Source organism: Anneissia japonica, unplaced genomic scaffold (assembly GCF_011630105.1).
Source record: "Anneissia japonica isolate Jap-2015-1 unplaced genomic scaffold, ASM1163010v1 scaffold288196_len149068_cov176, whole genome shotgun sequence".
Lineage (NCBI taxonomy): Eukaryota > Metazoa > Echinodermata > Crinoidea > Comatulida > Comatulidae > Anneissia > Anneissia japonica.
Window position 1 is genome coordinate 136,805 of NW_022712618.1, and position 14,589 is coordinate 151,393.

General features: G+C 42.4%; 1 protein-coding gene across 1 annotated transcript in view; it reads left to right on the forward strand.

Moving 5' to 3' along the window:
- Positions 1-14,573, forward strand: part of LOC117107957 (fibroin heavy chain-like) — a gene marked incomplete at its 3' end in the record, with an annotated part of 15,493 nt that extends 920 nt beyond the window's left edge. Inside the window, exons 2-10 of the mRNA XM_033249768.1 lie at positions 857-949; positions 1,135-1,233; positions 1,710-1,802; positions 2,215-2,307; positions 3,041-3,124; positions 3,260-3,355; positions 3,771-3,860; positions 4,626-4,910; positions 5,007-14,573. Of these exons, the coding sequence (XP_033105659.1) occupies positions 857-949; positions 1,135-1,233; positions 1,710-1,802; positions 2,215-2,307; positions 3,041-3,124; positions 3,260-3,355; positions 3,771-3,860; positions 4,626-4,910; positions 5,007-14,573 (10,500 nt within the window). The remainder of the gene's footprint in view (positions 1-856; positions 950-1,134; positions 1,234-1,709; positions 1,803-2,214; positions 2,308-3,040; positions 3,125-3,259; positions 3,356-3,770; positions 3,861-4,625; positions 4,911-5,006) is intronic.
- Between the last annotated feature and the right edge of the window lie 16 nt (positions 14,574-14,589).

A 14,589-nucleotide genomic window follows, 5' to 3' on the forward strand; every position in this document is an offset into this window, starting at 1 on the left:
AGCCTCATTGTATGCAGTAGGTACTCTGCTCTCTGATCTACCCACTCTACTCCTTTATAGGCACTCTCTAACCTACCCTACTTAATTCATGATATAGTACTGTATCGATATTTTGTTTTTAGATGATGACGATGGTGGTGATATTGGATCAATAATTTCCCAGTTATTAGGTGGTATCAATACAGATGGCTCTGACGGAAATAATCCTGATCAAGGTGTCCAATTAAACTTTGCATATATCATTTGCTTAAGCATGCAATTAATCCCTAATTCTGATGGATCATGGAGTTCCTATATGTGCCCCGGGGTGCTGTGTGTTTGATGTCAGTGGGTTGTCCTCGGACAGTGGTGTCTGCTTGATCGTGGTAGGCATTGTCTTCCTGGTGATCGCTGATTCTCATTCATGCATGTGCCCCCTTTTGTCTCTTTTTAAAAAAATGTAATTAATAAAGAATGTTATGCTTGTTAAATGTATATTAAATTTTTGTCAATTAATGCTGGGATGCCCTCGAAAGTGATTAAGTTCACTATTGGTTTCCCCCGGGTATTAATTTGAATTCTTTTCTGTATTGTATTATTTGTTCATTATTATTTGTTGTAAATGTTTACCGGAATAAATAAATAAATGAAATGAAATGCTAGCAAATCAAAATGAATGTGTAATTATAGCAAAGTAGAAATTCAATTTATATTATTATTCATTTTATTCTGCAACAACGATTTGTCAAAGATATCTAAACATGAACTCTGCAACTAGGTAAAAAAAGTGAGTAAATATTAAAATTTAAAAAATTACTATCATAAATATACATACATATCTTATATTATATATATTTGTTTATTTATTCATACAAAGGTGTTACAAATCCTGAGCGACATACTGATGGCGTGGGTGATGCTAATGGTGATAGTGGAGAAGTGAAAACTACTGGTAACATTGAGAGGCCTGGTAAATAGAAATGGTCTTATTGAAACTTGTTAAAGCATAAGTTTATAAATAATTTGTTTTTAGTTATCAAATAGGTGTCGGTTACAATATGAAGTATTGCTATGAACAGTATTACGATGAAGTAATACTTAATATACAGACTTAACAAAACACTAATAGGACACCATTTCCTAATTAATTCAAAGATGGTGCAAACCCCCTGCCGTATAGAGGTGGCGGTGGTGGGGATGGTGATGCTGACGACAGTGGAGAAGTACAAGATAACGGTAACATTTACAGGCAAGGTAAATATAATGGTACTTCAAATTAATGATAATTCCTAGAACATGCATACCTCCACCTTGTGCCTGAATACTAGATAAATATAATCAACCAAATGTTTAAATATCTGTAGCTCTGATCTTTGACCTTTTCATATTCAGACCACCATGTCTGTATCCACTGATTTTTACATGATTATTAGAAAATCATAGGGTATTTTCAACGTTGAAAACAAAATGATCACTAAATTTTGCATTGAGTCAAATTATTTAGATGATTATAAATCATAAAAAATAGTTTTATAACCTATTTGCCCCAGATTGCCAAAGAAAACCATTCAAATTAGGCCTATAATAGCCGATTTTGTGTCCGGTTTTGACTAATTTACTGTGTTACGGGTGTGCAATGAACAGTTCAGTGTGAGCAAATTACGGTACATTTTCATTATAAAATATGATTTTACAACATACTAAAACACCAGTTTTTAATTAATTCAAAGGTGATTCAAATCCCGTGCCGTATACAGGTGGTGGTGGTGGAGATAGCGATGACAGCGGAGAAGTACAAGCTTCCGATAACACTTACAGGGCAGGTAAATATAATTGTACTTCAAGTTATTGATAACTTCTACAATATGCATACTTCTACCCTGTAATATCAGGTATTATAGTCAACCAAAAATTTGACTTTCCTTGGCTATTACCTTTGACCTTTTCATATTTAGACAATCATGTAATACTCCGTTAATTTATACAATGATCTCATTCGTCGGGTTTTTTTTTCAAATATTAAAAAAATCTGTGTCTCCTATTTAGGCCTATTATTTATTATTAATTTTTTCGTCAAACACCAATTTTGTGTCTTAAAAAAATCAGTCGCAGTTAAAAAATAGGTTGCAGTTAAAAAAATAGGTTATTTGGGTACAGTAATTGAGATTGTTTGGATTAAGTAATACCTAATGATTTTATAACACACAAAAACAACAGTTTTTAATTAATTCAAAGGTGATGCAAATCCCGTGCCGTATACTGGTGGCGGTGGTGGAGATAGTGATGACAGCAGAGAAGTACAAGCTACCGGTAACACTTACAGGGCAGGTAAATATAATGGTACTTCAAGTTATTGATAACTCCTACATTATGCACTCTACCCTGTAATATCAGGTAATACAGTCAACCAAAAATTTGACTTTCCTTGGCTATTACCTTTGACCTTTTCATATTTAGACAACCATGTACTACTCCGTTAATGATCTCATTCGTTAGGTTTTTTGTTGAAATATTAAAAGTCTGTATCTCATATTATTTATTATTAAATTTTTCGTCAAACACCAATTTTGTGTCTTAGAAAATTCAGTTGCACAACGTGCCAATTTTTTCCTCAGTAGCCTGGTTTTACCTTTGAACTTTGATCTTTTCACCACAAATTTAATAACATTTTCTTACCCACATGTTCCAAATCCACTAAATTTTATGATGATCATTGGTTAGTTTTTGCAAAATTCTGCTAATAAAAAAAACAGACAAACAGCAGTAAATACATTGGCGGAGATAATACTTGTGATTGCTGTTGAAACAAGAGTAACAAGTAATATAAAGGCCAAAAACACGACTATAAAAGTCATTTTTATATGTATACAAAGCTGGTACAATTCCCCTGCCGTATAAACGTGATGGTGGTGGTGGTGGTGATGGTGATGATGACAGTGGAGAAGTAAAATACTGGTAACATTTACATCCCAGGTAAAATGTACCATTGTTTTTAATAACAACTGCTAGAACATACTTAGTAATTGGATATTTAATCATGTTTACAATCATTTATACAAAGGTGGTACACATCCCCGGCCTTATAAAGTTGGCGGTGATGACAGTGGAGAAGTACAAACTACTGGTAACAAATACAGAAGGCCAGGTAAAATATACCATTTTTCTTAATAACAACTGCAAAGATATACTTTAGATATTTAATAATGTATCTGTTTACAATCATTTCTTGTGATAAAAAGGGATTAGGTAAAGAAAGATCTCTTTCTAATTTTATATAAAGGTGGTACAAATCCTCAGTTATATAGAGGTGGCAGTAGTGATGGGGATGATGATGACAGTGGAGAAGCACAAACTAATGGTTACATGGAGAGGCCAGGTAAATATCTTAGTTAACTATTGATAACTGTTAGATGATTAATAATTATTTTAATAATTCTTTGTTGGTCCACATTCTAATAAGAAATCAGAAATTCTAGTTGGGTCCCTGGGGACTCACGGCAGTTGCAGTGCAGTGCTACCCGCCTTAGCTACAAACAACATAACGGGCAAAAACGGATGCAAACATTGTTCTTGACTCGCCTAATTCATTATATGAGGGTTATTCGAGGAGCCAAGCAAAGACAATAACTCTCAGCCAACCGCTGAACACTATGGTAATAATGTTATTCAAAAATGTTTTTGATTACTATTATTACAGCTATAGCAAGTTAAAAACTCAAGGACAAGGGAGAATAAAATGACGAAATAACAAACAAATGAAATACTAAACAAAATAATTTCTATTTTTATAGGTGGTAAAAATGTCAGGCCGTATAGAGGTGGCGTTAATGGCAATAATGATGACAGTGGAGAACAAACTACTAGTTACATTGACAGACCAGGTAAATATTATTGATAATTCCTAGAGCTAATGTCCAGCTGAGTAGTAGTCCCCGATTTAGGGGACACTAATTGTCTGCAATAATACAACTTAATACAACAAAAAACACATAGTTTAGTTTAATCAAATTCAATAGAATTCTACTAACATTAATTTTAAACGCAATTATAATATGGTTATCCAGTAATTAATTGTTAATACTCTCATCATAAATTTAATTTAAACAACCAACCTTGTACATTGCTTCTTACAATTGAATATTGCTTTATAATTCAAGTTGTATTGGATCAACAAATAATTCTTTTTATGATAAAAATCTTTTGTTAGATTCATATTATAGCAAAGGAAGATTGAGTAGATTAAAATACATGAAATCAAAATCCAGGTTATGGATTGAAATTCCATAAAGAGGTACTTTTTATCTGTATGTGGATGCTAATGGTAAATTGGAGAAAGAAATAAAATAGAACACTATTTTTATTCTTTGCCGTGGAAACTTCCTGGCAAACCTATTTAAAGGACAGCAAAGAAGAGTTGTCAATAAAATTATAAATTCATCCACGTCAAAAAGCGGACCGAAAATGTAGGCTTATCCCTGCAATAGAAGACTTAAGCATAGGGAAAATTGATAAACAAAGTGAAAATACCGGTTAGAAAAGGCGTTGAAATATTGTGATATTAGAAATAAAAGCCTATTTTCTATTTAAATGTCTAACTGCTTGATTACGGACCATATTCTGATAATTACTTTTAATTACTTTTACAGATATTTCAACAAGAACCGATTTTCCTGCTAATGCAGAAAAAAATCTGCACTTAGGAGCACGTCCGGGTGATAGAAACGCTGACAGTCCAAATAACAAAACTGACAAAACCAGCGTAAATCCAAATTCTGAAAACGGATGGAATACTCCGAGAAGGACAGACAGTTATCCAAATGCCAATAATCCTGTTTCCCCCATTGCTACTGGTAATAACAATGGTGGCGAACCAGTAACATCTCCTGGCAACACTAATGGAAATACTAGCTCCAATAGCGATAGTAGTAGCAGTAGTAGTAGTAGTAGCAGCAGCAGTAGTAGTAGCAGCAGCAGCAGTAGTAGTAGTAGCAGTAGCAGTAATAGTGGTACATTTTATCCTGTATCAGGAATTGTACCTTACCCAATAAACCCCAATCAAGGAACTCGCACTGGGTGGCATCTCGAAAGGGACAGCACTATTACCGGTGGTTTTCCACGAACTGGCTCAAATTGGTATCCGCAGCAAGTAGAACCTACCACTGGTACATTTGCAGGCACTGATACTAGTAGGTATCCACAACAAAATATACCTAACACCGGTGTTTATCCAAATGGATATCCCCAAACAGGATCACATATTTTTGGTTCTACAGATACAAATCCCTATAGAAGTGCGCCTAACAATGGCGAGTATTCTGGAAGTAGAATTGGTTGGTATCCTCAACAAAGAGGAACACCTAACACTAGAATTGTTCAAGGTGGCACAGGGAGATACAATGAAGGCGGTATCGGAAGGCCCACTGGTGGGTATGCTGATCAAAACGGACCTACCAATAGTGCTTATCCAGAGGGTGACACAAACAGATATCCCGAACAAAGAGGACCTAACAATGGTGCAAATAAAGATGGAAGAACCGATACATATACAGGCAGAAGTAATACTCACAGATGTCCAGATAGTGCTCAAACAGGCATTGGAAACAGCCACTACCCAAGAAGTGACACAGGATTTCGAACCTACTCAGGTACTAGAGCAGGAACAAATCCAGCAGGAAGTCCTGCTAGAGGATTTCATACCGAGAGTGATACAACTGAAACCTCTCTTGGTCGTAACCCAGATAGAAATACTGAAACTGGAACTAATCTAGACAGTGGTGGTCGGGACACAAGCGTCTATCCATATAGTACAGGAAACACTGCTTATTCAGATAGTAGTAATTATCCAGTGAGTGACACAGAAGCTGGAGGATATCCTCAGCGTGACACTATAACTCAGGCCTACTCCGACCGTGGTATGAGAACCAAAGACTATTCAAATTATGGTCCACAAACACCGAGAGACTATCCAAACAGCGCTGTAAACAATGGAGAATATCCAGTCAGTGGTACATACCCTGCCAGTGGAACTCGAACATATCACGGGAGTGGTACTGGCATGGAAGTACATCCAGGTACTGCAGAATACCCTGGTAGTGGAACAACCCCAAGAACCAACCCAGGCAGTGGTACTAGGACAGGGGTAAGTCCTAAAAGCAGTAGTCCTGGAACAGGAAGAAGTACCGGAGCATACCCAGGTAGCGGTAGAAATCCAAGAATAAAGCCAAACAGTGAAACCGGAAGCTACCACGGTGGTGATACTAGAACATGGAGTGACCCTAGAACTGCCCTTTATCCAGCTCCTGGTACGGGTACTGTCTCATATCCTGGGTCCGAGGCCAATCCCGCCAGAGGTACTGGAACTGGGACAAATTCAAATAGTTGTACTTGTGCCCAAACACATCCAGATAGTAGTACAAGAGCAACGGTAAATCCAGAGAACAGGAGTGGAACAAAAAGTAATCCAGAGAGTAATACTGAAACCAGTACTTATCCAGACAATGATGCTAGTACGAAAAGCTATCCTGGTCATGGTACTAGTACTCAAGAGTATCCCGAAAGCGGCATTGAACCTGTTGTATATTCAGGTCGTCATTCAGGTAATGGAGCATATAAAAAAATCAGCGGCTATCCACATAGTCGTATAGGAACCGCAGCCTATCCTAATTATGGTACTGGAACAGCTACAGTCTATCCAGGAAGACGTACACTATCTCAACCCTTCCCTATCGGCGGTGGTATTGGTGCGGGCGTCCATCAGGATCTTGGTACTAGTACTGAAGCATATCCAGAGAAAAGCACAGGAGCAATTAATTCAGGGAGCAGAACTGGAACTGGAACATACCCCAACATGGATAGAGGGACTACACATTATCCGGAGAGTGGCATTAAAACTGAAGTTTACTCAGACCGTGGTACAGGGACTGGAGTATATCCAAGTAGTGGCACTGTAGCTGGTAATTATCCAAGCAGCGATGCCAGTCCTGCAAGCTATCCAGAACGCAGTATTGGTAATAGAACTTATTCTGAGAGTGGCCATGGAATTGGTATTGGAAACGGAGCATATCCCGATATTGACAGTGGACCCGCAATCTATCCAGAGAGTGGCATCAGAACAAGAGCATACCCAGGTAATGGTCGAGGAACAGGCACTGATTCTAAAGCTGGGACATACCCAGACATTAATACAAGAACTAACCAAAACAGTGGCACAAAAACTGTGGAATACCCAGGGCGCAATGATGGTACAAGAGTTAATCACGAAAGTGGTACAGGGCATGAAGCATATCCAAGTAGTGGTACTGGAACTGCAGGTACCCACTCAGGCACCGACACTCGTATTGGAGGCCATCCAGAACGTGGTATTGGTACTAGAGCTTATCCAGAGAGTGCCACTGAAACTGACGGTAACCAAGGTCGTGCAACAGATACTGGATATCCAGAAAGTGGTACTGCAACCGGAGCCTATCCCGAAAGTGACAGTAGAACCGAAAAATATCCGGACAGTGGTACCGGAACCGGGGCATATCCTGGAAGTGGTAGAGTAAGAGGAACCGATTCTGAATCTAGGACATACCCAGACATCAATGGAAGAACTAACCAAAATAGTGGCACAAGAACTGGAGCCTACCCAGGCCGGGATACTAGTACAGTGGCATATCCAGGTAGTGGTAGAGAAACAGGAACTGATTATAAATCGGGTACATACCCAGACATCAATACAAGAACGAATGAAAACGGTGGCACTATAACTGGAGCCTACCCAGACCGGGATACTGGTACAAAAGTCAATCCCAATAGTGGTACAGGGTTTGACGCATATCCAAGTAGTCGTACTGGAACTGGTACCTATCCAGACAGCGATACCACTGCTGGAGGCTATCCAGAACATACCGTTGGTACTAGAACTTATCCAGAGAGTGGAACTGGAACAGCTGGTAACTCTGGTCGTGGTACTGATACCGGAATATATCCAGAGAGTGGTACTGGAACCGCAGCCTATCCTGATAGTGATACTGGAACCGGCACCTATCCCGATAGTGGCACAAGAACGGGGGTATATCCAGATAGTGGAAAAGAAACAGGAACTGATTCTGAAACTGGGACATACCCAAACATCAATGCAAGAACTAACAAAAATAGTGGCACTAGAACTGGGGCCTACCAAGGCCGAAATAGTGGTACAGGGTATGGCGCATATCCAAGTAGTGGTACTAGAACTGGTACCTATCCAAGCAGCGATACTAGTGCTACAGGATATCCAGAACGTGCTGTTGGTACTAGAAATTATCCAGAGAGTGGTACTGGAACAGCTGGTTACCATGGTCGTGGTACTGATACCGGAATATATCCAGAGAGTGGTACTGGAACCGCAGCCTATCCTGATAGTGATACTGGAACCGGGACCTATCCCGATAGTGGCACACGAACGGGGGCATATCCAGATAGTAGAAAAGAAACAGGAACCGATTATGAAACTGGGACATACCCACACATCAATGCAAGAACTAACCAGAATAGTGGCACTATAACTGGGGCCTACCCTGACCGGGATACTGGTACAAAAGTCAATCCCAATAGTGGTACTGGGTACGGCACATATCCAAGTAGTGGTACTGGAACTGGTACCTATCCAGGCAGTGATACTAGTGCTGGAGGCTATCCAGAAAGTGGTATTAGTACAAGAACTTATCCAGAGAGTGGTAATAAAAGAGCTGGTTACCCTGGTCGTGGTACTGGTACCGAAATATATCCAGAGACTGGTACTGGAACCGGAGCCTATCCAGAAAGTGGCACAAGAACAGGGGCATATCCAAGTAGTGGAAAAGAAACAGGAACCGATTCTGAAACTGGGACATACCCAGACATCAATGCAAGAACTAACCAAAATAGTGGAACTATAACTGGGGCCTACCCTGACCGGGATACTGGTACAAAAGTCAATCCCAATAGTGGTACAGGGTTTGACGCATATCCAAGTAGTGGTACTAGAACTGGAACCTATCCAGGCAGCGATACTAGTGCTACAGGATATCCAGAAAGTGCTGTTGGTACTAGACCCTATCCAGTGAGTGGTACTGGAACAGCTGGTTACCCTGGTCGTGGTATTAATACCGGAATATATCCAGAAAGTGGTACTGGAACCGGAGCCTATCCAGATAGTGATAGTGAAACCGGAACCTATCCAGACAGAGGCACAAGAAAAGGTAGTGGAAAAGGAACAGGAACCGATTCTGAAACTGAAACATACCCAGACATCAATGCAAGAACTAACCAAAATAGTGGCACTAGAACTGGGGCCTACCCAGGTCGGAATACTGGTACAATAGTAAATCCCAACAGTGGTTCAGGGTATGGCACATATCCAATTAGTGGCCGCGATACTAGTGCTGGAGTCTATCCAGAAAGTGCTATTGGTACTAGAACTTATCCGGAGACTGGTACTGGACAAGCTGTTTACCCTGGTCGTGGTACTGATACCGGAATATATCCAGAGAGTGGTACTAGAACCGGAGCCTATCCAGATAGTGATAGTGGAACAGGAACCTATCCAGATAGTGGCACAAGAACTGGGTCATATCCAGGTAGTGGAAAAGAAACAGGAACCGATTCTGTAACTGGGACATACCCAGACACCAATGCAAGAACTAACCAAAATAGTGGCACTAGAACTGGGGCCTACCCAGACCGGGATACTGGTACAAAAGTCAATCCCAATAGTGGTACAGGTTTTAGCGCATATCCAAGTAGTGGTACTGGAACTGGTACCTATCCAGGCAGCGATACTACTGCTGGAGGCTATCCAGAACGTACTGTTGGTACTAGAACTTATCCAGAGAGTGGTACTGGAACAACTGGTTACCCTGGTCGTGGTACTGATACCGGAATATATCCAGAGAGTGGTACTGGAACCGGAGCCTATCCAGATAGTGATAGTGGAACCGGAACCTATCCAGATAGTGGCACAAGTACAGGGCCATATCCAGGTAGTGGAAAAGAAACAGGAACCGATTCTGAAACCGGGACATACCCAGACATCAATGCAAGAACTAACCAAAATAGTGGGACTATAACTGGGGCCTACCCAGGCCGGCATACTGGTACAATAGTCAATCCCAACAGTGGTACAGGGTATGGCGCATATCCAAATAGTGGTACTGGAACTAGGGCCTACCCAGGCCGGCATACTGGTACAATATTGAATCCAAACAGTGGTACAAGGTATGGCGCATATCCAAGTAGTGGTGCTGGAATTGGTACCTCTCCAGGCAGCGATACTAATGCTGGAGGCTATCCAGAAGCTGCTGTTGGTACTAGAACTTATCCAGAGAGTGGTACTGGAGCAACTGGTTACCCTGGTCGTGGTACTGATACCGGAATATATCCAGAGAGTGGTACTGGAACCGGAGCCTATCCAGATGGTGATAGTGGAACCGGAACCTATCCAGGTAGTGGCACAGGAACAAAGGCATATCCAGGTAGTGGCAAAGAAACAGGAACCGATTCTGAAACTGGGACATACCCAGACATCAATGCAAGAACTAACCAGAATAGTGGCACTACAACTGGGGCCTACCCAGGTCGGCGGAATACTGGTACAATAGTCAATCCCAACAGTGGTACAGGGTATGGCACATATCCAAATAGTGGTACTGGAACTGGTACTTATCCAGGCAGCGATACTAGTGCTGGAGGCTATCCAGAAAGTGCTATTGGTACTAGAACTTATCCAGAGAGTGGTACTGGAACAGCTGGTTACCCTGGTCGTGGTACTGATACCGGAATATATCCAGAGAGTGGTACTGGAACCGGAGCCTATCCAGAGAGTGATAGTGGAACAGGAGCCTATCCAGATAGTGGCACAAGAACAGGGGCATATCCAGGTAGTGGAAAAGAAACAGGAACCGATTCTGAAACTGGGACATACCCAGACATCAATGCAAGAACTAACCAAAATAGTGGCACTAGAACTGGGGCCTACCCAGACCAGGATGCTGGTACAAAAATCAATCCCAATAGTGGTACAGGTTTTAGCGAATATCCAAGTAGTGGTAGTGGAACTGGTACTTATCCAGGCAGTGATACTACTGCTGGAGGCTATCCAGAACGTACTGTTGGTACTAGAACTTATCCAGGGAGTGGTACTGGAACAGCTGGTTACCCTGGTCGTGGTACTGATACCGGAATATATCCAGAGAGTGGTACTGGAACCAAAGCCTATCCAGATAGTGATAGTGGAACCGGAACTTATCCAGATAGTGGCACAAGTATAGCGCCATATCCAGGTAGTGGAAAAGAAACAGGAACCGATTCTGAAACCGGGACATATCCAGACATCAATGCAAGAACAAACCAAAATAGTGGGACTAGAACTGGGGCCTACCCAGGCCGGCATACTGGTACAATAGTCAATCCCAACAGTGGTACAGGGTATGGCGCATATCCAAATAGTGGTACTGGAACTAGGGCCTACCCAGGCCGAAATACTGGTACAATATTGAATCCAAACAGTGGTACAGGGTATGGCGCATATCCAAGTAGTGGTGCTGGAACTGGTACCTCTCCAGCCAGCGATGCTAGTGCTAGAGGCTATCCAGAACGTGCTGATGGTACTAGAACTTATCCAGAGAGTGGTACTGGAGCAGCTGGTTACCCTGGTCGTGGTACTGATAGCGTAATATATCCAGAGAGTGGTACTGGAACCGGAGCCTATCCAGATAGTGATAGTGGAACCGGAACTTATCCAGATAGTGACACAAGAACAAGGGCATATCCAGGTAGTGGCAAAGAAACAGGAACCGATTCTGAAACTGGGACATACCCAGATATCAATGCAAGAACTAACAAAAATACTGGCACTAGAACTGGGGCCTACCCAGGTCGGAATACTGGTACAATAGTCAATCCCAACAGTGGTACAGGGTATGGCGCATATCCAAATAGTGGTACTGGAACTGGTACCTATCCTGGCAGCGATACTACTGCTGGAGGCTATCCAGACATCAATGCAAGAACTAACCAAAATAGTGGCACTAGAACTGGGGCCTACCCAGGTCGGAAGACTGGTACAATAGTCAATCCCAACAGTGGTACAGGGTATGGCGCATATCCAAATAGTGGTACTGGAACTGGTACCTATCCAGGCAGCGATACTAGTGCTGGAGGCTATCCAGAAAGTGCTATTGGTACTAGAACTTATCCAGAGAGTAGTACTGGACCAGTTGGTTACCCTGGTCGTGGTACTGATACCGGAATATATCCAGAGAGTGGTACTGGAACCAGAGCCTATCCAGATAGTGATAGTGGAACCGGAACCTTTCCAGATAGTGACACAAGAACAGGGGCATATCCAGGTAGTGGCAAAGAAACAGGAACTGATTCTGAAACTGGGACATACCCAGACATCAATGCAAGAACTAACCAAAATAGTGGCACTAAAACTGGGGCCTACCCAGACCGGGATACTGGTACAAAATTTAATCCCGATAGTGGTACAGGTTTTAGCGCATATCCAAGTAGTGGTACTGGAACTGGTACCTATCCAGGCAGCGATACTACTGCTGGAGGCTATCCAGAACGTACTGTTGGTACTAGAACTTATCCAGAGAGTGGTACTGAAGCAGCTGGTTACCCTGGTCGTGGTACTGATACCGGAATATATCCAGAGAGTGGTACTGGAACCGGAGCCTATCCAGATAGTGATAGTGGAACCGGAACCTATCCAGATAGTGACACAAGAACAGGGGCATATCCAGGAAGTGGCAAAGAAACAGGAACCGATTCTGAAACTGGGACATACCCAGACATCAATGCAAGAACAAACCAAAATAGTGGCACTAGAACTGGGGCCTACCCAGGTCGGAAGACTGGTACAATAGTCAATCCCAACAGTGGTACAGGGTATGGCGCATATCCAAATAGTGGTACTAGAACTGGTGCCTATCCAGGCAGCGATACTACTGCTGGAGGCTATCCAGAAAGTGCTATTGGTACTAGAACTTATCCAGAGAGTGGTACTGGACCAGTTGGTTACCCTGGTCGTGGTACTGATACCGGAATATATCCAGAGAGTGGTACTGGAACCGGAGGCTCTCCAGATAGTGATAGTGGAACCGGAACCTATCCAGATAGTGACACAAGAACAGGGGCATATCCAGATAGTGGCAAAGAAACAAGAACTGATTCTGAAACTGGGACATACCCAGACATCAATGCAAGAACTAACAAAAATACTGGCACTAGAACTGGGGCCTACCCAGGTCGGAATACTGGTACAATAGTCAATCCCAACAGTGGTACAGGGTATGGCGCATATCCAAATAGTGGTACTGGAACTGGTACCTATCCAGGCAGCGATACTAGTGCTGGAGGCTATCCAGAAAGTACTATTGGTACTGGAGCTTATCCGGAGAGTGGTACTGGAGCAGCTGGTTACCCTGGTCGTAGTACTGATACCGGAATATATCCAGAGAGTGGTACTAGAACCGGAGCCTATCCAGATAGTGATAGTGGAACCGGAACTTATCCAGATAGTGACACAAGAACAGGGGCATATCCAGGTAGTGGCAAAGAAACAGGAACTGATTCTGAAACTGGGACATACCCAGACATCAATGCAAGAACTAACCAAAATAGTGGCACTAAAACTGGAGCCTACCCAGACCGGAATACTGGTACACAATTCAATCCCAATAGTGGTACAGGTTTTAGCGCATATCCAAGTAGTGGTACTGGAACTGGTACCTATCCAGGCAGCGATACTACTGCTGGAGGCTATCCAGAACGTACTGTTGGTACTAGAACTTATCCAGAGAGTGGTACTGGAGCAGCTGGTTACCCTGGTCGTGGTACTGATACCGGAATATATCCAGTGAGTGGTACTGGAACCGGAGCCTATCCAGATAGTGATAGTGGAACCGGAACCTATCCAGATAGTGACACAAGAACAGGGGCATATCCAGGTAGTGGCAAAGAAACAGGAACCGATTCTGAAACTGGGACATACCCAGACATCAATGCAAGAACTAACCAAAATAGTGGCACTAGAACTGGGGCCTACCCAAGTCGGAAGACTGGTACAATAGTCAATCCCAACAGTGGTACAGGGTATAGCGCATATCCAAATAGTGGTACTGAAACTGGTACCTATCCAGGAAGCGATACTAGTGCTGGAGGCTATCCAGAAAGTGCTATTGGTACTAGAGCTTATCCAGAGAGTGGTACTGGACCAGTTGGTTACCCTGGTCGTGGTACTGATACCGGAATATATCCAGAGAGTGGTACTGGAACCGGAGGCTCTCCAGATAGTGATAGTGGAACCGGAACTTATCCAGATAGTGACACAAGAACAGGGGCATATCCAGGTAGTGGCAAAGAAACAGGAACTGATTCTGAAACTGGGACATACCCAGACATCAATGCAAGAACTAACAAAAATACTGGCACTAGAACTGGGGCCTACCCAGGTCGGAATACTGGTACAATAGTCAATCCCAACAGTGGTACAGGGTATGGCGCATATCCAAATAGTGGTACTGGAACTGGTACCTATCCAGGCAGTGATACTACTGCTGGAGGCTATCCAGAACGTACTGTTGGTACTAGAACTTATCC